This window comes from Pelobates fuscus, chromosome 6 (genome assembly GCF_036172605.1).
Source record: "Pelobates fuscus isolate aPelFus1 chromosome 6, aPelFus1.pri, whole genome shotgun sequence".
In the NCBI taxonomy this organism is placed as follows: domain Eukaryota; kingdom Metazoa; phylum Chordata; class Amphibia; order Anura; family Pelobatidae; genus Pelobates; species Pelobates fuscus.
Window position 1 is genome coordinate 21,581,565 of NC_086322.1, and position 22,209 is coordinate 21,603,773.

The window sequence follows — 22,209 nt, forward strand, 5'->3', positions numbered from 1 at the left end:
GGTTTACAGTTTAGATAAGGAAAAAGATAGCTAGAATTGAACATTCTACCTGATGTAAAGCAAACCGATTGAAAGTCAGTGGAACAAGGGATTGCAAGACATGCTCAAGTTTAATTTGTTTTTGTACACCAAGACAGAACATGACATTCCTGCCATTTATACAATTCCTATTATACCATGAATGGAATTATGCAAAGTTTGATTTATCTGTACAACATTTCATATTTCAGATCATATTCCATACAGAGGAATGCACAGGATTATCCATCTCATGGTTTGTAGTCTTCCTGGGTGACCATCAGGTTATAGTGAGTGACCCCTTTCCACATTCCCTGGATGGTGGTCTCATATCCAAACAAAGTGCGGATCTTGGCATTGAACGGTACATCCATTTCTGCCTTGGTCACTGATGCCACCATACGTATTGAATGTCCACCTGGAACCTCCACATCTGTGCTGGATGAGAAGGTTGTCTGCAGAAGAAGTCAGAAGGTTAGAAGCTGAAGGAGGAATGGGGCAAACTGGAAATCTGCTCAGGGCCCTGTGTTATTTCAATCCTCCTCTGCCTGTACTGCAGTACAATGAAGGTAGGTGAGAGATTACAGAGGCACACCACAGGAATTTGTGTTGTGTGGTTCTTATTAACCATTTGCCACTACAAGCACAAAAACAGCTTTAGCATAATTAGGCAGTTTTGGTGTACAAATCATGCCCTTGCAATCTTCCTGCTCAATTCAGGAGATCAATCACTATTTATGCAGCCCTAGTCACACCTCCCAGCACGTGATTTGAACAACCTTCCCAAACATGAAGCTCGGATATTACAGGTTCCTTTATTACATAGTCTGTTTAATCTAGAATTCCTCATCTCCTGCTCGGTTAGTAGCCTCCGAGCCATGGAGCATGATCTATACACCAAAAACTGTATCATTAAGATAAAGTTGTTTTGTTGCCTGTAGTATCCCTTTGAGAAGAAGCATTTACTGTAAAATGCCAACAGAATACAAGTTGGCAAGTTCAGCATAAGTAGGTATCGTGTATTTTATGACAGCTTTTATAGAGGTTGGGCAAGAGTGTACACTGACCAAAGCCAGTTAGCAAGGTTCTTACCCAGCCACCTGCCTTATTAGATATGCAGTTACAGGGCCCACAACTACCAAGTCAGGATGTCTTAACCAGTGGGGCTGTGCCTTTAGAAGCAGATAAAAGTCATACATGGAGTCATGAGAAAGAAACTGAAGCCAGTTGAAGAATAAACCGAATAGCAGAGTGGGTTTTGATATTTCACTGTAAGCAGTATGCCAAGTCTAAGCAACAGAGAATACTTTCTCCCTTCCCACAAGCCATGCTTACCTGTGTTGTGTTGGTTGTGGTGAAATTCCAGGTATGAGTTGTGCTCACATTGATGGAAATCTTGGTCTCCGTTTCCCCTATGAATGGGACTCCAGCTTTAAAGGACATCTCAGCTCCAACAGCAACCGTGAATCCATGTTGCTGGCTGAAGCTGCTGCTCTCAGTTACAGTTTTGGAGAAGCTAAAAAGAAACCAGTCATTAATAGTTTGATAGACTGGAATACTTGGATCAAGATTCAGGCTCGTTTACCACCACCACCTCCACTCTCATCCAGTTGGTTAATTTGGCTTTTTTGAGCAAGGATAAAAGGGAGATATATTCATTTGGAATTTCAGTTTGCTCAAAATTCAGAAAATCTTAATGAGAAAAAAACCAAGTGCCTTCTGAAATTCATAGGTCCATTAGACCATATGGAGTGCAGATTACGCTTTCATGACAGTGCCACGTGAGGGGCAAGTTATGGAGCCATCTACTAAATGGCTGAAAGGAAAGTTAAGAAAAGCCATTTGAACACCCCTATTCTTCGATGTCCTCAGCAAACTTACCCATTCTCATTGTAACCATCTAGATCATGGAATAGGACTAGAGATGTGGTCTATACACCACCAATCACAGACCTGAGCATTCCAAGTATTGTATATACACTGCAGGCATTTACCTTTCTAACCCAAGTACAAGCATTATTGCCAGCAGACAGGAGCAAGCAGCACAATGAGGTTTCCATTACTTACGAGAAGGTGTGCTTTAATGGAGTGCTGCTCTTGTTGTTATAGATCTGGGTCTGCACCACCTCTGTACCTTGGGATAGGATTTTCCCTGAAGCTGGCAGAAATTCAAAGCTCACAATACTCTGGATGGTTTTATCAATGGTGAAGGAAAGGAGGGGGTAGACATTGTAACCCCAGCCCAGTTTCTGTGCCTTTTCAATATAGTTGGCATCAGCAATGGTCGGGGTTGGTCCTTTATAGATGTTGCCATTCTTTGAATCCACACACCACAGGTCTGACTCTAGGGTGAAAGCTATGAAATGGGTCAGGATGCGCCAGCCTCCTTTTCCAATGGTTTTGCTGGAATCAAGCCAGTTATCGTCTGGTTTGGTTGGGGGGCTTCTCATCACAAGCTTGTCATCATTTGTCACTGCATACAGGATGCCTTTAGGGTCAAAGAAGAGGGCATCAAATTCATTCCAGCTGTTGGTTCCTATTTTGGTGGCTTGGCCATAAAGCCAGGACACATTTTCATTGCTTGGTGCTGGACCCTTGTAGAACTCCCCTTTCTTGGTAGCTGCATACAGAAGGCCATTTGGATCAAAGAACATGAATTTAAACCCATCCCAGTCAGTTTTGCCCACTCTCTTGGCAGTTGAGAACCAGTCCAGGTTTGGATCTGAAGGCATAGCTCCCATGAAAAGCTCTGTACCACGCACAGCAAACAGCACCCCTTCTGGGTTAAAGGCAATCTTACTGACATTATTCAGCTTCCCTACACTGCTAGATCTGGCATCAAAGTTATCCAGAAGATTCTTGGGTGGTAATCCAGCTCTGGCAACATAATCCTTCACAGCAAACAGGAGGGTGTCTGGAAGTCAATAGGAAGAGGTTAGTTAGAAGTAATTCACAACAGTTTGAAATGACAGGTGATGCAAGTCATAAGCCAAGATACTGATTGTAGTTTGGAACAGTTAAAAAAACAAGCAGCACAGCAAACATCCCTTCAAGAACACCGAGGCATTTCGTATGGTCTACAGCAGTGCTCCTCAAGGCACTCCTAACAGTCCAAGATTTGGGGATTACGTGTGTCCAAGGCGTTTAGAAAATATAAACTAAACACCCTAGATATACCCAGGTAATCCCTAAATATGGACTGCCTTGAGGAGCACTGATCCATCATTTTCTTTATACCTCCAGGAGATTTCAAATGGACAAAAAGAGAACACTCATTTAGGGATGAGATTCATGGTGTGGCCAAAGATCGAATGGTTCTGAGAGGTTTTAGGCCTTTTACCAACAAGTTGTAGAATTAAAGTGTAGTTTTGAACAGGAATAATGCATCTTATTTACACAGACCAATTTCTAAACACATTTAGTAGTTTAGAGACATTATTGCGGTGGAGTTCTGTTATATACATAGACAATAAGGTGCTCCTAGCAGAGAGGTACTGTGGGGTTTGAGGCCAAAATATGGACTGGGTCCCAAGAAATAAGGCTGTCCCAAGTCATTACATTTCTGTTATTTACTAAAATTAACCCCAGATCTCCGCAGTTGTCAGGTTAAAGGATCACTATAGTGTCAGGAAAACAAAGTGGTTTTCCTCACAATTTAGGGCCATGAGGGTGCCTCCACCCTCAGGGTCCCCCTCCTGTGGCGCTGAAGCGGTTGAAACCCCCTTCAGCCACTTACCTTCATCCAGCGCCAGGCTTCCTCGGCACTGGTGACCTCTCCTCCTCCCACTGAGGTCAGCTGAGCCGAACGTGCACGCAAGTGCCGCGCGCAAAGTGTCCATAGGAAAGCATTTCTCAAATCTTTCCTATGGACGCTCTACGCGATGGAGGCATAATATGCCTCCAACATCACAGATGCACCTCGAGTGGCTGTCCAGAAGACAGCCAGTAGAGGCTGGCTTAACCCCAAATGTTAATCTAGCAGTTTGTCTGAAACTGCTATGTTTGCATCTGAAGGGTTAAAAACCTGAGGGACCTAGCACCCAGACCACTTCATTGAGCTGAAGTGGTCTGGGTGACTAGGGTCCCTTTAATTGTGCCTCGATGTCCGTGGCAGACAGGCAGCAACCAATCATGCTGTCTCAGCACATGTGATCACCGAGACAGCAAGTCAGAGCAATTATGCGCTGCAGGGACTTTTGGTCTGCCTTCCTGTATGCCAGTAAAGTGGAGGGACCTGGATCTGTGCAGACCTGCCCCTTTCTAATCATTTAACCCCTTTCCTTTAGATATACCCTCGGCGTCAAAACTAATTTAGTTTCTTTATAAGAAAAAACAAAAAAACCACACCCTAAAAATTTTAATTCTCCAAAACATGGATCCATCAAAATGCACACTTAACCTGTGATGTATGTTTGTATTGAAAGGTTAATGGTCAACTTCTAAAGTTGTTTGTATTTTGTGACCTGAGACTGGTAATAAACTGAAGCCATATACATTATGTACTCTGTAAATCAAAACAAATGTACCGTATATACGACGAGTTTTTCAGCACATTTTTTGTGCTGAAAAACCCCCACTCGTCTTATACTCAAGTCAATTGTTTGTATTATGGCAACTTACATTGCCATAATACAGACAAGGACCTGGGGCTGGCAGGAAGCGGTTACTTACCTTTCCTGCAGCTCCTGTCAGCTCCCTTCTCTCTCCTCCGGTCCGTGCAACTCCCAGGTCAGCTCCCTCTGCAAGTCGAGAGCCGCGGGGTCAAAGCATTGCTACGGGTTACCGTGGCAACGCTCCGTGCGGCCGAGAGACTTGCAGAGTGAGCTGCACGGACCGGAGGAGAGAGAAGGGAGCTGACAGGAGCTGCAGGAAAGGCAAGTTACAGCTTCCTGCCAGCCCCCTCCTACACAGTGCACACAACTGGACCACCAGGGAGTGAGAGCCCCCCTCCCTGGCCAGCTAACAAGCAGGGATTGGGGACAAAAAAATAATTAAATAAAAAATGACCACCCCCCACCTAGGCTCTGCATCACATGCGCACACACTGCATTCATTATATACACACTGTAAATAAATATTCAATTAATATAATTTTATTTAGAAATTTACTAGTAGCTGCTGCATTTCCCACCCTAGTCTTATACTCGAGTCAATAAGTTTTCCCGTTGTTTGGGGGTAAAATTAGGGGCCTCGGCTTATACTCAGTATTCCCCCCCCCCTCCCCCCCTCACTAAATTATGCACACACACACACAGTATAAAGTTTGGCTTTTTTTTTAATAAATGAAAATTTATACATGAATGGCACATCAAGTTAAGCAGCAATTTCAGCCAAACCTGAGAAGATGTGACATATCAGCTAAGACTCCGGTTTTGGCTTTAGATTGAAGTTCATTTTGAATGCCAAACAGTTCCAAGATTTTTTAATTCAGAGAATTTATAAACATGTATTCCTGATACTGCAGTGCCTGTTTAGATTCCCAGCCCTCCTTAGATCAGTCGGAAAGGTGATTTTAGACACTTTGATCCCATGCTATTCTCACAGAAGATAGTGCTGCCTATGTGGCAGAGATAGTCAGGTTTGATATCAGCCAGTACAAGGCTTTCCTGTAGGAAGATGGGAGGTTATTGCACAGCAAGACTATTCGCCTGAGCCACCTATTTGCATACATAGCAAGTGCTGTTGTAAATGTAGTTCTCAGGGCTCCTGCTGCCGTGTCTAATCCACCCCCCCCAAGGCATCATTTTGTAGACGTGATTTGAATTAATGCATCTCTATGAGGAACATTCCTGCAGAATGTAGAGGCACTAAGTGTCAGTGATACCGGAGAAACTGACGGAAGCGAAGCACAGAGAGATGGACACAGGTTTCTTCAGGAAGGAAGAGATTCTTTATTGGATCACCGATCGGGACTCAGAGGGACTAGCGTCACCAAAATACCACAAGTTCTGAGCCCCGGACAATAGTGCAGGCTCCTTATATAGGCATATAACTCCTCCCATATTAAGCTCCACCCGCACATTCTCTTAACCAATCAACACAAATAAGAATTAACTTCCTGTTTGACCGCATGGCTTGTCCAGCACAATGGAGGAGGGGAATACTATATCCTGTATTCTTGCACATGCTCCGTACACTACTGATCGTATCTTGCCTCGTGCAACCAACTGATCGATACGTCAGCATATGCACGTACACATGCCACGTGGTAATCTCGGCCTACTAAATTTATTTTTACCGAGATTCCACCACATTCCCCCCTTTGATGCCTCTTGATATTTTACAATTACTTGAGGCATCACTTAACCTTAGTTTTGCTTACACCGCAAGTTACCTTGAACCAGACCAGACTTATCTTATGATGTGAATCTTCAACATTCATCTTCCTGCATTGGTTCTCCTTGATCTAGAGCCCTATACTTATATATCGCCATTATCTGTGCAGCAGCCTTCCTCTCTGCTATATTTGCTATCAGGCTTTGCACAGACCTAACTACTAAGGGTATAAGACACGGTAGGAGTAGACACAACAGTAAAATCAGTAGGACTCCACCTACCACTGCCTTAAGCCCTCCAAACCACTCATACCAGCTACCAAACCAACTACTTGGATTGTACCCTTTCCATACCTGAGTAGGCACATGCGCTAGTTTAACCATATGGCTAGTAAGCTCAGCTATTGCTTGCCCTTCGTCATCTATTTGAAGACAGCAATTGCTTAGGTTAAACTTCCCACATACACCTCCCTCTACTGCCAAAAGGTAATCCAAGGCGAATCTATTCTGATATACTGCTGTCCTCATCCTGGTATTATGTTTCACTAGGAGATTGAGCGCTTGTGATGTTTCATTAGTGATAATCTCAACCACCGCCTGTAATCTTATAATGCGGTTGAGCATATAAATAGGGGTTCTATAACCAAAGGTACCATCTTCTGCCCACGTGGCTGGCCCATAATAATCTATGATACGCTGGGGAGGCCATTCATTATCTTCCCAAGTGCCTATCTCTATGGGTCCCCTTTTCTTCCTATGATTCACATCATACACTTTAACACCTAAAGTCTCACCTGTTTCAATCGGTAACAAGAAGAAGGATGGTTTGAGCATACCCAACACACATGCCCCTTCCCAGTCCTGTGGCAGCTCCGAATAGGCTCTTACCACAGATCCAGTACAAATTTGCTGGGGCTCTCCAGGTAGATGTGAGATAGATCAAACCACACATCCTTTAAACTGGCATATCTAGCAAACGGGTTAGATGGTTCTGAGACATTTGAAGCCGACCACCAAGTTGTATTTTTAGTATCATCATCATAAGCTTTTTGCCCTAGACAAGTTAGTTCTCCTACAGAAGTATTATACATTATTCCTTTCCTTGCTATGCAAACATAACCTATGATGGAGGTCTTTAATCTCCACTCAGATTTACCTCTAACACTCAAATGATAATCGGCTTGTGTAGATATTAGTTGGTCAACTGCCTCAGAACCGGACATTACCTCCTTTGCTTCCCAAGGCCATTGGTCTCCCATGTTAGTACCTCCACACACATAGCAGTTGGTAACATTAAGACTACCGGCAATACTTTCAGCTAGGTCAATGAACAGGTTCTTAGCATTATGGGGGATCTTATTATCTATACTCATCTCTTCATAAAAGGAATGGTATACTTGATGAGTCTGGGAGGATACCGTATCAGTCTCTATTCCTATAAACAATAATGTCCCAGGATCTAAACCCGTCCCGTATATCTGAAACCCAAATAAATTTCCATACTTATCTAAGAACTTGTCGGGGTTATTTATAAGTATATGGACTGGGTTGCATTCCATAGACTTACAATAAGGGCTAGTCGGCAACTTAGTCACTATCATGTCTTTATCTACTGTCTGTCCCCAAGTCGCCCACCCCACACAAGACCAATATGGGCAAAAGTTATAGTCTTTATTTGGGCATCTAGGACTCATATTTATTTTTACTACTGGGACAAATATATTTATCGTTAGATCCATACGTCCTCTCCCATCTAAGATCCCCACATACATTCCACGGCTTTCTACCACTTGATATCGCCTTACATGCATCAAATAGCAGAACACCCGAAGAATATACGGATTCTAACACCGTCTTATTAATTAGGGTCCCCTGAGGATCTCCATTCCTGAGAGTCAACCAAATTGTACGAGGTTGATACTCTGGACTGAAGCACTTAGGTTCTCCTACTCCTAAATGGCACACACTATAGTCTATATTTAGGTATCTACATCTCGATACATCTCCTTTACACTCGTATTGTGAATGCCAAATTAGGGTCTGGGAAATATGGTTACCTGTTCTCGTAGTCTTAATGCATACCTCACAGCTAGGAGTGTCGGTACCTCTACCTTCCTGAATATAAAAACACATATAAATAAACACAATCAAAAGCACATCTTTCGCCGTCATCCTCAGTCTTCGTCCGTGCGAAGGCGCCTCAGCTTCCAGGATGTGAGGGCTGCAGGGAATGGAGTTCTGCTCGTCTTCACAGGTGTCCCTTCGAGACTTTCCTGGCTTATAAACTATGTGTTGGTAAGCGGACAGGCTTTATTATGGCCTTCTCACTCACGTACCAAATCCCAAAAATAATAAAATTTGTAATCCACAATAATTCCTCGTTACTCCGACTGAGTAGTGCGTTTCAACCGGATCTTGCAGGGATTCTCTGGATCTGCTGTAACTTGCCAAGAATCGACTGCTGCTGGTTTAACCCTGGAGTGATGTATCCACGGAGTCACTTCGGCTACTTTTATCGCTGTAGGGGTAGACAAAAGAACAACATAAGGACCTCTCCACTTGGGCCCTAACGGCACATTATTCCACTCTTTAATCCACACTTGATCTCCTGGATGATAACTGAACAGGGGGATAAATATTCACAGGTAATCTATCTTGTACCCATTTCTGTACCTCCTCCATAGTCTTACCCAACTCTACAACCTGCTGCCGGGTAATTCCTTCTCCCAACTGACTCAAATCCCCCCTTAAGTTACCAAGTACGGGAGGTGGTCGCCCATACATGATTTCAAAAGGAGAGAGGCCCATCCTTCTGGTAGGGGTACTGCGGATTCGCAATAGAGCTATGGGTAAGAGAACGTTCCACTTAAGTTGGGTTTCCTGACACATTTTAGCCAACTGGTTCTTAATAGTTCTATTCATTCTCTCTACCTTACCAGAACTCTGGGGTCTATATGCGGTATGAAGCCTCCACTTTATACCAAGCATATGAGTCAGTTGTTGTAGGCACTGATGAACAAAAGCTGGACCATTGTCCGATCCTATAGAACAGGGTAGTCCATATCGGGGTATTATTTCTCGTAGCAGGAATCTCACAACTTCTCCTGCTTTCTCTGTACGAGTAGGACATGCTTCTACCCAGCCTGAATAGGTGCACACAATTACCAACAGGTAACGGTGTCCACCTGATTTAGGCATCACTGTAAAGTCTATTTGTAGATCGGACATGGGGAGTCCCCCCATAAACTGGACTCCTGGTGGCTTTACTGGTCCTTGTCTTGCATTATTTTTAGCACACGTTACACATCTACGTACAATGGCCTGAGTCAAGTTGGACAATCTTGGTATGTAGAAATGTTTTCTAAGAGATTCTTCTGTACTGTCTCTCCCAGAATGTGTCCCGTTATGATAGTTCTGGACAATTTCTACTGCTAGTGATGCTGGTATAACTATTCTTCCATCTTCTAGCTGATACCACTTGTTCTCCAAATACTTTCCCGGTTCAGTCTTTAACCACTCCTCTTCTTGAGTTGTATAAACTGGAGTCCATTGAGACAGTGGGGTTGGTATTAGAGCAGCTATATGCCCCACATACTCCTGTCTTCCTGATTCAGCAGCACGCTTAGCTGCACTGCCATCCGATTTCCCTTGGTTACATCACCATCTCCTCTCAGATGCGCTCGACAATGTATAATACCGACTTCTTTCGGCTCCCACACTGCTTCCAATAGTTGTAGGATTTCAGCTGCGTACTTGATTTCTTTGCCTTCTGAATTCAGTAGTCCTCTTTCTTTATACAAAGCTCCGTGGGCATGAATGGTTAAAAACGCATATTTGGAGTCCGTGTAGATGTTCACTCTTAAACCTTCAGCCAATTGTAACGCTCGTGTCAGTGCTATCAATTCTGCCTTTTGTGCTGATGTTCCTTTTGCCAGTGGCCGAGCTTCTATCACCTTGTCTATTGTTGTTACTGCATATCCTGCATAGCGGATCCCTTCTTTCACATAACTACTGCCGTCGGTGTAATATTGAACATCGGGGTTCTGGATGGGAAAATCACGAAGATCTGGTCTACTTGAAAATACTTCATCCATTACTTCCAAACAATCATGTTGACTTTCAGTAGGTTGTGGTAAAAGGGTAGCTGGATTTAAGGTGTTTACAGTCTCTAAATGCACTCTTGGGTTTTCACACAACATTGCTTGATACTTGGTCATACGGCTGTTACTAAACCAATGATTTCCTTTGTAATCCAACAACGTCTGTACTGCATGTGGGACTCGTACATAAAGTTCTTGACCCAGAGTGAGTTTATCGGCTTCAGCTACTAGCAGGGCGGCTGCAGCTACGGCTCTTAGACAAGGTGGAAGTCCGCTGGCCACTGCATCCAGTTGCTTAGACATGTAGGCAACAGGTCTTTGCCATGATCCCAAGTACTGTGTCAATACTCCCACAGCCATTCTTCTTTGCTCATGTACATACAGGTAGAATGGTCGTGTGTGATCAGGTAGACCTAATGCTGGGGCACTCATCAAAGCCTTCTTCACATATTCAAATGCCGTTTGCTGTTCTTGAGTCCATAAGAAGGGGTCGTGCTCTGTACCTTTGATGGCTGCGTACAGAGGTTTTGCCAGTATCGCGTAACTGGGAATCCATATCCTACAGAAGCCTGCTGCCCCCAAGAATTCTCGCACTTGTCTTCTATTCTTGGGTATCGGTATTTGACATACAGCTTCTTTTCTCTCTGGCCCCATAATCCTTTGACCTTCAGAGATATGGAATCCCAGATACTTGACGGTTGGCAAACACAACTGAGCCTTCTTTCTGGACACCTTGTATCCTGCCTTCCAGAGAATGTGTAGTAGATCGTGCGTTGCTTGCTGACATTTTTCTTTTGTAACTGCTGCTATCAACAAGTCATCTACATACTGTAACAATACACACTCTCCTGGGATAGACTCGAAATCCAGTAGATCTTGACTTAGAGCTGAACCAAATAGGGTAGGTGAATTTTTAAACCCTTGGGGCAGTCTTGTCCAGGTCATTTGGCGTTTTGAGCCCGTTACAGCGTTCTCCCATTGGAAAGCGAAGATACATTGACTTTCTGCGGCAATTCGGAGGCAAAAGAAGGCATCTTTGAGATCTAAGACTGTGAAGTAAGTAGCCCCGCCCGGAATTAAAGCAAGCAGGTTATATGGATTGGGTACGACTGGATGTATACTAACAACCGCATCATTGACTGCTCTCAAGTCCTGCACAGGTCGATACTCATCTGTACCGGGCTTTTGAACAGGCAGCAATGGGGTGTTCCAGGGGGAAGTACAGAATTTTAGGATACCATACCGTATGAACTTATCCAGATAAGATTGAATGTTCTTCTTAGCCTTCTGCGGGATGTGGTATTGTCTTAGGCTCACTGGATAAACCCCAAGTTTTAGTTCAATTTTTATAGGTGGAATATTGCGGGCCAGTCCTGGTGGGTTGTTCTCTGCCCAAACTCCTGGTATGTTGAATAATGTCTCATCACTCCTAGGGTTTTGGCTAGTCAACACTGTATAAAGTCGCCACTCTTCTTCCTTTGGTACGGATAATACCTGAAGGTCCATTAAACTTTAAGGATGTTGTTCCATTTGGTAGGAACGTAATCTGCGCTTGTAATTTTGATAGCATATCACGTCCCAGCAATTGGACTGGACATTCAGGCATATAAAGGAATTGATGTTTTACTACGTGGCCTCCCAATGTACAGAGTCGACTTTTAAGAACCGGTTTTTCAGCACTTCTTCCAGTTGCTCCTATCACAGTAATAGTCCTTCCAGATGGAGGAGCAACTAGATTAGTCACCACTGAATGTTCAGCACCAGTGTCGATCATGAACGCACTCCTTTTTCCCCCTATTGATACATCGACCATAGGCTCCGCTCGACCAAGGGGGATGGAGCCCGGTCGGTATCAATAGTCCTCCATGACCGTGTCAGCCAATCCTACAAAGTCCCTACCTTCTCTATCGCGGGACCATTGCGCTGCTGGAATATACCTGTCTTCCCTAACACTTCCTCTGTTCCCATTACTCCCTCTATTACCATTACTCCCTCCGGGGCCTCCTCTACCTCTCGCTCTGCCTCTAAAGTTTCCGTAACCTGACCTAGGTCTGTCTCTCTCAGACTGTTCTCTTCGCGGACACTCATTTCTCCAATGCCCTTCTTCCCTACAGTAAGCGCACTGATTTCTACTTAGAGGTTCCTCATTCCATCTACTATCGCCTCTATCCGGGCCCCGTCTATCTACGCCTGCGATCGCTACCGCTAGCATATCAGCCTTTTTACGCATCTTGCGCTCTTCCTCTTTCTTACTTTCTGTATCCCTGTTCATATAAACCTTATTTGCTACCTCCATTAGTTGGGTGATGGACATACCTGCAAACCCTTCTAACTTTTGTAGCTTGCGCTTAATATCTCCGTAAGCTTGGCTGACAAAGGCGGAGTTAACCATTCGGGAATTGTCTGCATCTTCCGGATTAAAGGGGGTATACAAGCGGTATGCCTCCAATAATCGGTCATAAAAGACACTGGGCGCTTCATCGCTTTTCTGGATCACCTCAACTGTCTTCGACATGTTAATAGCTTTCTTTCCTCCTGCTTTCATGCCAGCAATTATAGCGTCTCTATAGGCTCTGAGTTGAACCATATCAGCACCATTTACGTTCCAATCGGGATCGGTGTTGGGATAATGTGTTGCGGCCCATGCTGATGGATTAGCTTGGTTCAAAGCACGGGCTTTATCTTCTAATGCTTTAATGGCTGCTTGATTTATTCTTGTCCTTTCCTCATTGTTAAATAAAGTCATTAGTAACTGCTGGCAATCAGCCCATGTCGGATTATGCGTCTGTACTATTGAGGTGAACAGATCAGTCATAGCTTGTGGTTTCTCAGTATACGAGGAATTATGGGTCTTCCAGTTTAAAAGATCGGTTGTGGTAAATGGGACATATACGAAGACTGGGTCAGCGTGTGCCATTTGACCTGCGGCATCGATATAAGCTGACCCGGGATTCAGGCGAAGAGGCATCTGATAGTGCTTTAATTGTTGGGCACCAGTCAACTGTCGGGTTTGGATGGGGCTACGTAGAGGGGCGTCAGTCATGGGTTCCGGTCGGGGAGAGATAGGGTATGGGGATGTGGGAGGTTGGTTTTGGGAAAAGGTTGTAAATAAAACACTTCGAGTCGAGCTAGATGAAGCTTGACCGGAAGTCTGAAGTGGCGCCAAATCAGGATATTCGTTTCTAATGGGGGTGGGTTCTGGAAGGGGAGATTTAGTACGAGGGGGGGTGGATCCTGTACTGGAGGAGGAAGCGGAAGTGGATGAGGGTAATGAGGGGAGGGGTGCAGGGCTTCCTGCGTTTGCGTCACTTCCTCTTAACGGAAAGTAAGGGGGCGGCAAAGGGATCTCGGACTCAGGGGGCGTGTCCAAAATGGGCCTAACACCGGTCCTAGTGGACGAACAAGTTCTAGCTACCATGAGGCGACATTGCTCCTCGTGGCATGTCTGGAGCCATTTTGGCGAGTCATTTACGGCCTGTCTCCAACAGTCAATATAAGGAAACTGGCCGTAAAGTTCAGGCCTACCTGATACAGCCACGTGTAAGCGCTGTACCAGAGTTGGATCCAAACTGCCACGTGGCGGCCATGCCGCAACCAAAGTAGGCCACTCCCTAGTGCACAAAGTAACCAAACGTACAGGAGACATCTTAACCCCAAAATCACAAGTTTTGAATCCCTTTTTAAAATTCTTCACCATACAACCTAAGGGATCCGGAATCGTTGACTGCGACGCACCCATACTTAACAATGGAACGTCGTCGACAACGAATACTATACACGCGTACTATTCAACAGTCACACCCGTTTCCTCTGGCAACAGCACCACGTGGTACAGTTACCAAGTGAAACGTACACAATAATACAATGAACACTCAGGGAATTCCCGTACACACACAGCTGTTACACCAGTCACTATATAATCAATATTATGCCCTTTGGCGTAACTATACAGTCACCCACGCTATAATTCTCTATATACGAATTACCCGTCTATAACACACCCCAGTAACATCGTCTTTTACAAATAGCGGTTACAGTACGGTTAGCATAGGTCAAAGTACAATTTAAGGTCACAATACAATTATTAGTGGTTATGGTGTTAAAACATGCAATTGACGACAATGATTAGTACTTATATACAATGTCAGTAAATATACAGGGTTATGGTACCGTGCACTATAATACAGCAACACACTATTAACACTCTCGCTAGACGGCTGAGCTCGCGCTATCTAACAAGATATACACTTTACTAAAACAATCGTTAACACATTTACAATTCCCAACTAAACTATTGGCCAGTACCTTGAATGGACTACCTAAAAACAATCTACATACGTTTTGGTTAGCCACACTGCCCAATCACCACATATATAGCGAGCTAGAGGACCGAATTTACACAGACGCCTCTTAGTCGCACTATCAAAAGTCTAGTGGGTTCCAAATTTACACGCCTTCCCACTTAGCCCAGATAGGATGAGAGCTAGCGAACCGAATTTACACAGACGCCGCTTAGTCTCCCGGTCTCTCCGACCTAGCGAACAAAATGTACACCCTAGAACGCTAGTCTAGACAAGACACCGGTGTCCGGCTAGGGCTATTTACACCAGAGCCCCGCCTGACTAACAGAATCAAACGGTCTGACTAAAGAGCGTTCGATCGAGCGGTGCGCCTTCGCTCCTTCCCTCCGACAGAGGGGGCAGATACACAGATTCAAAACCCCTTTGGGCCTACCGCACAATCGGTATACCCCTAGTGGGTCCTGCCGTCTAAAACAGCAGTTGTCTTACCTCCTCGTTCCTGAACCTGAGTTCACACTCATCGACGGGGACACCCCAGCACTTCTCACGTAGAGGCCGATGATCTCCTGGACAACGGCCCAGTGGCGCCGAGACGAAGGGAGGTCCACGCAGAAGTTCAGGGGTGCAGCCGTAGAGAACGTGGGCAAAGATAGACCGTCTCACGCCTCTGCCTCTCAGCTACCGTTGAACGATGAGCTTCCCGGCCAATGCACCAAATGATACCGGAGAAACTGACGGAAGCGAAGCACAGAGAGATGGACACAGGTTTCTTCAGGAAGGAAGAGATTCTTTATTGGATCACCGATCGGGACTCAGAGGGACTAGCGTCACCAAAATACCACAAGTTCTGAGCCCCGGACAATAGTGCAGGCTCCTTATATAGGCATATAACTCCTCCCATATTAAGCTCCACCCGCACATTCTCTTAACCAATCAACACAAATAAGAATTAACTTCCTGTTTGACCGCATGGCTTGTCCAGCACAATGGAGGAGGGGAATACTATATCCTGTATTCTTGCACATGCTCCGTACACTACTGATCGTATCTTGCCTCGTGCAACCAACTGATCGATACGTCAGCATATGCACGTACACATGCCACGTGGTAATCTCGGCCTACTAAGTTTATTTTTACCGAGATTCCACCACATCAGTACTGCACATTGTGCAGAACTGACACAGGAAGCTCCTCTAGTGACCATCTAGAGTTCCACTAGAGGCATTTCTAGGCAATAATGGGAACATTGCCTTTTACCTGAAAGGGCATTGTTTAAATTGAAAAACCTCCAGAGACAATAGGTGGACACCACAACTACATTAATCTGTAGTGATTCTATTAACTATAGTGTCAATTTAATATCATTAATAACAGAGGGTCTATGAGAAACTACAAAAAAACATTACATACATAGTTCTCTATAATGTGAGAGACTCCCTAGTAATGCTCAGTATATACAACCCTACAAAATGAGCTTAAAAATCCACAATACACCGGGATCACTTACCTGGTGTATCCATTATCAAAGAGAGATCAGAAAACAAGCCCCAAATCTCTAGACTCCCAGCAGAAATCCTTTTTTTTGTTTTATCTTGGAGTCTCTGGCTTGTATAGCTGAGGAAAAGTCTCCAGAGATCTCTGTATAAGGGCAATACCCTCAGTGATTAGCTTTATAGTCAGGACCCCTCCCCACACACAGCTGTACCTGGTTTAATAAGCAGGAATGAAATTCACTATCACAGGGTCATTCACTAAACTCTAATCTGAATGGCAAAACTGAGACAAAAATAGTCAAAAAGTGATGGGGATTATGTATAAAACTTCTGACATTCACTTTCAACAAATTTGTGTGAATGTTCCATTTTATTATGAATAAGATTTTTAATACATTGGGGACATATTTTCCATCCTTTGTTGTAGTGGGCCAAAATGTGTTTTTGACACTTTTTATTCCTCTTTCAGATTTTGCTATTTTTTTTCTCCCATAAATCACTGTGATTCTGGATCCACAGGGCTCCATTTCACCAGTCTGCATCGTCCTAAAAATGCAAGCATATTTTTAATAGGGTATATCTAATCATTTCTTCCATTTTCTTTAAAGGAACACTCCAAGATAAAAAAAAAGGGAGGTAAAAATCACTATATAATAGATATGCGCCAAAGAAAACATGCATGAATTTTTGCTGAATGTTTTCACTGGAGATATATATAAAACAAGCTTGGACAATCTGCAGATCTTCTCATTTACTAAAGTGGGAATTAGAGAAATTGAAACCAATGGCGGAACTAACATAGGGAACACCCTGGTGCAAAAATGTCTTGCCCCCAATCGCAAGGGTGTCCAAAAGGAAGATCCCCATCTGTTATACAATTATGTATTATTATACATAATAAAATGGAACATTTGCACCAATGAGAATTGTTAAACATAACCCCTCTGTATTGCCTTTCAGATTTGATCTGCAAATATTTGGTGCTTAGTGAATAACCTTGTGAGAATCTACTGTATTCCTGATCATTAAAGCAGGTACAGCTGTGTGTGGGGAGGGGTCCTGACTATAAAGCTAACCACTGATGGTATTGAACTGATACAGAGATATCTGGTGACATTGCCTGATCGGCACAAGCTAGAGATCCCAAAAGGAAATACGAAGGATCCCTGCAGGGAGTCTAGAGATTTGGGAGCTTGTTTTCTGATCTCTTTATGAAAATGGATACACCAGGTAAATGGTTTCTCTTCATTGTGTCTAAGATGCTTCTCCCTATAACATACACTCCAAGTGTTACTCTAGGAGCTTCATATTGTTGCTGTGTCTGAATGTTACTACACTAAACCTGTCTGGACTCTGTAGAGGTAAAACCCATTGCCAATTCTCTAACAACTTTAGTTGTGTCAACTGTTCTTACAAGGGGACCTAAAGCTTCTCAGAACAACCCTGCATTTTCCCTCTTTAATAAATTGTAGTGTTTTTATTATACACTTGGTGCGAGAGGCCCAATGGAGGGCTGTTGTACTTGTTTAAACTTGGATGTTCTGCTCTCTGTCTCCTGTAATAGTTTATTATTTCTATAATGGTCTCTCATCCCTGATATCTTGTTGCTGGATTCAGGGAACTAATTGGATATCAATTATCTACATTCCAAAGCTGGTATGTTTGTTTTGAATGTCTCGTCCTTGGTAAAACCAGGGTTAAATCTGCCTGGTAAAACCAAGACAACTAGCAGAGTTAGAGAATTAAACTAAACCTGCTATTTATTGTGTCTGTTCTGCCATTTGCATTTAATTCCATGAACTATCTATAGTGAAGGTTTATCACCCAGCTAGACTTTCTGTTCCTAGCACACTAAGTTTAATGTTGCTCTCCATGGCGGCTTAGAACATGAGGTGTTCATGTGGGTGTTTTTGTGGTTTTTTTTTTTTTTTTTTAATCTTTCTGATGAGAGCACTTTCTGGGCATTGCCACCCATCCTCCATTTTCAGGCCTGACTGTTGGGATGTATGAGCAAGCTTACTGGCTCACTTCGTATTTCCCCTCGCTAGTTTTAAATTGAACTAGAGCTAAAGCACAATTCCCATAGCTCAAATTGTTTTGTAAGCAATAACCACAGATGTCAATGAGGCAATTCAAAGGGATGTTATGGCACTAGAAATAGAGGCAGACTATACAATTAATAAAAGGAATGGAGCATCTTGGTTATGAAGGTTAAAGGGACACTACAATGATGGGAATACACATCTGTATTCCTGCACTATACTTTCCTTGTACCACCTTGCACTGTAAGGGCTATTAAAGCATTGCTTTAATGGGGTTTGCATAAAAGGCAGTGTCTAGGGGGGGCGCCAAGCTGCAGTGATAATGGTACTCGGTGAGGACTAGGAAGCATGATTGGCAGAGATACCCAGGCAGTCTGCCACAATCGTGTGTGTGTGTGTGTATATAAAACAGTTTGTCTAAGGGTGTATACATAAACTGCAACATTATCTGTGGCGAAACCAGCTTCGACACTGTGAACTGGAGAGGCCTGGTTGCTAGCCTCCTGCCCTGCGACTACGGCCCCTGGACATATTGCTCTATAAAAACTATATTTGGGCATGTAATAATTGATATTACTGCTACTGGGCCTTTAAGGGCCATCCGTGAACTTATTGGGACTTTTGTGATACTGTACCTTTAAGACTGTGGAACATAGTACTTTAACCCTGCCTTTAATATCCTGTATGTATTTATGTGTTGAGTTAACCTGGGATATAGATATGCAGTATTCATCTGATTGTTCGGTAGAATCACTCCATTCAGTATATTGAGTGAAACTACCGAACAACCAGACCACCCAGGAATAAGTGTGCCTCCAATTACCGTTTGCAACAATGTTGCAAACAGGTAATTGGCAATCTATGCAATGTATTCTGTGTCCTCTGGGTGGCCGCCATTCGGGAGCCGAACACGTGGCGGCCGCCATCTTAAACTACCGAACAGCGGTTTTTTGCCGTCGAGTGTCTGGAACTGAAATCGGACACTCAACTAGGCATGCACCGCTGAGACCTCCAGACTTCCAGGATTTTGTGGGGAAACTACCGAACGGCCCGACGTTCGGTAGAAAGAAACGCACGAACTAGGGGATTCATGCGAATTCCCCTTAGTCTCTATAACCCAAGTAATTCGCCTGTTTCTATTCCCTTTTCTGTGACCGACCGCAGGGCCAAAATGCATGGAACTGTTTTCGGATACTTTAACCATGCGGTCGGTCAAATCTTTGGAAACCCATATCTCCCGAACCATTCATCCGAATGACTTGAATTTTGAATATGTTGTCCCCCTGAATAAGGGCTATCCAGCGATGCTGGATTTAAAGGTGTACCCCCTGTTTTTGGGGTACATCCAGAACTTAGCTGGAAAAGTGTACCGGATAATTGGGTTTAATGTTATCTGAGGGGAGGGGATGTGTGGGCTGAACCATGTATGTGATTGGTTATGTTATGCCTCCCCCTGGGTGTGGCCTGTATGTGTACTCATGTAATAAAAACCAGGCTGGGGGGGGGGGAGGGATTAACTGTATGCTGTTGAAGATTGACTGCTAGGAGTGTAAGCTGATGTCTGCTTTTCCTATTCATCTGCTAGCAGCTATTCGTGAGGTTCCAGCTTGGAGTGCTATGTTATTCCCTGGTATGCAGTTCGGGAGTTTAATGCATTCACCTATATCCAATTCGTGAGTTTTGATGTTCTGCAGTAGCTGTGCCTTTCTGAGAAAAGGGGATTATCGCCTAAACGGATTTTAACCCCTCATATGCTGAAACGGTCCGTTACATTATCCAATCATGGAAGTCTCAGAACCAGTATTTAATTTTTCAAAATTTGTAATGCTGTTAGTCTCCTGTTGACTGATGCAAGAGACAGTCTTAGATTTAGGAACCCATTTAAGAATTGTGTGTGTGTGTTGCAGGACGTTTCTAATCAGGCCTACAGTCTTTCAAGTTATGTATAGCGTGATACTCTAACTACGTAAGAAAAAAGCAGGACATGAGACTGACCACCTGTAACATAAAATATATATATATATATCTGTATGTCTAGGGGAATACTCACTGAGCATTGCATAAGTAAATCAATGTTTCCCAACAGCTGTAATAACTAATATTCAGCACCGATTTCCCTCTGTTCTGGGTCAGTGCTCAGCATCCTTTGCCACTTGACCGCAAAAGGCCCTGGGGAGATAGCGCAGCTAAGCGGACGTGGGGATAGATGCATGGGATTGGTTGTGAAGAATCTGTGGGTGTGATTATGTTCTGTGTAAGACAGTGTGGGGGAGGTCTTACCTCAGTGCCACTTGGGATTCGGGCCAGCAAACAGCTTCCCTCCCGCCCACCCTCTACTATATTTTGTCGCAGCTAGCCGGGGGTATGTCCTTGCCAATTGAGTTTGAGGTTACGTTTAAGTAGATGGAATGAGATGAACAAGTTTTTTAAGGTCTCAAACCTCCCCTGCTCTAAAGGTTTAACTTTAGGCTGCCTGAGGTCTCGTGCCCATCAAGCGTGGATAAGGTCGGCTGATGGCAGGCATTGGAAGGATTTTTATGACGAGGGGGGAGGTGAGAGGGAGTGGTGATTAGGAACCACTCCATGTTTTTATTGGCAAGGACGGTTGGGTCACTGTATAACACTATGGGTGGAGTTATATATGTTAATTTATGCTTATTTATGTCTAATGTTTTGGTTACAGAAAAGAAGAGATTTAATAAATAAAGTTATGGATGTGTTATGCAGTAATTTAGTTGTGATAATAAATGCTGTGGCCTGTTTCATCCATACTAAGTGGTCTGTCGTTATTGGGGGGGTTTAATGGGGTTAGATTTTGTTCTAAGCTGCATCGCGATTCCCCACTACGTACATACATGAACTATGCTTCAATGATATTACTGATCCTGGATTTCCTCCATGCAGATTTTCTAAATATTCTAATAAAACAAAGTGCAAAAAGGTTTTGTGCTCTTCAAATTTGAAGATGAAACCCATTTTTATAGCTCACATTTCTAATGAATAACTTGCACCATAGCCTGCTTCACTGGTAATAGTCTAATTCCTAATGTGACCATTCTATCTATCTCTATAAAGAGGTATTCTTTTACACTATGCTTAGCCTGTAGAGCTAAAGATTTAAACTCTAAATACAATCTGTTTGTGAACAATCCCATGTTGTGAATTGCATCTGATAGCTATAACCTCTTGCTTTTGAACTTCCAGACACCCTCCTGTTTGCTGTGAAGGATTATGTTAGCAGAGCTGGATTACCACCCAAGAATCTTCTGGATAACTTTGATGCCAGATCTAGCATTGTAGGGAAGCTGAATAATGTCAGTAAGATTGCCTTTAACCCAGAAGGGGTGCTGTTTGCTGTGCGTGGTACAGAGCTTTTCATGGGAGCTATGCCTTCAGATCCAAACCTGGACTGGTTCTCTACTGCCAAGAGAGTGGGCAAAACTGACTGGGATGGGTTTAAATTCATGTTCTTTGATCCAAATGGCCTTCTGTATGCAGCTACCAAGAAAGGGGAGTTCTACAAGGGTCCAGCACCAAGCAATGAAAATGTGTCCTGGCTTTATGGCCAAGCCACCAAAATAGGAACCAACAGCTGGAATGAATTTGATGCCCTTTTCTTTGACCCTAAAGGCATCCTGTATGCAGTGACAAGTGACGACAAGCTTGTGATGAGAAGCCCCCCAACCAAACCAGACGATAACTGGCTTGATTCCAGCAAAACCATTGGAAAAGGAGGCTGGCGCATCCTGACCCATTTCATGGCTTTCACCCTAGAGTCAGACCTGTGGTGTGTGGATTCAAAGAATGGCAACATCTATAAAGGACCAACCCCGACCGTTGCTGATACCAACTATATTGAAAAGGCACAGAAACTGGGCTGGGGTTACAATGTCTACCCCCTCCTTTCCTTCACCATTGATAAAACCATCCAGAGTATTGTGAGCTTTGAATTCCTTCCAGATTCAGGGAAAATCCTATCC

The 22,209-nt window shown here is 43.8% G+C and overlaps 2 protein-coding genes across 2 annotated transcripts in view; one reads left to right on the top strand and one right to left on the bottom strand.

Annotated features, from left to right (window-relative positions):
• Nucleotides 1-241: 241 nt before the first annotated feature.
• On the bottom strand, nucleotides 242-16,306 carry LOC134614114 (tachylectin-2-like). The gene is made up of 4 exons (XM_063457557.1): nucleotides 16,202-16,306; nucleotides 2,086-2,932; nucleotides 1,354-1,534; nucleotides 242-473 (listed from the first exon to the last, which is right to left on the bottom strand). Exons 1-4 carry the CDS (start codon nucleotides 16,212-16,214, stop codon nucleotides 270-272), a joined length of 1,245 nt encoding a protein of 414 aa, XP_063313627.1. The 5' UTR covers nucleotides 16,215-16,306; the 3' UTR covers nucleotides 242-269.
• A 992-nt stretch (nucleotides 16,307-17,298) lies between these two features.
• The window catches only part of LOC134566013 (uncharacterized), a 610,813-nt gene continuing 605,902 nt past the window's right edge, over nucleotides 17,299-22,209 (top strand). Inside the window, exon 1 of the mRNA XM_063425728.1 lies at nucleotides 17,299-17,417. Within this exon, the coding sequence (XP_063281798.1) occupies nucleotides 17,399-17,417 (19 nt within the window). The 5' untranslated portion in view covers nucleotides 17,299-17,398. The remainder of the gene's footprint in view (nucleotides 17,418-22,209) is intronic.

What these genes read in the sequence shown, in the direction of transcription:
- LOC134614114 (XM_063457557.1), bottom strand. An exon ending in CCATTAAAGCACACCTTCTC is followed by an intron (nt 1,535 to 2,085) that starts GTAAGTAATGGA and finishes GTTTCTTTTTAG; the next exon opens with CTTCTCCAAAACTGTAACTG. An exon ending in CCACAACCAACACAACACAG is followed by an intron (nt 474 to 1,353) that starts GTAAGCATGGCT and finishes CTTCTTCTGCAG; the next exon opens with ACAACCTTCTCATCCAGCAC.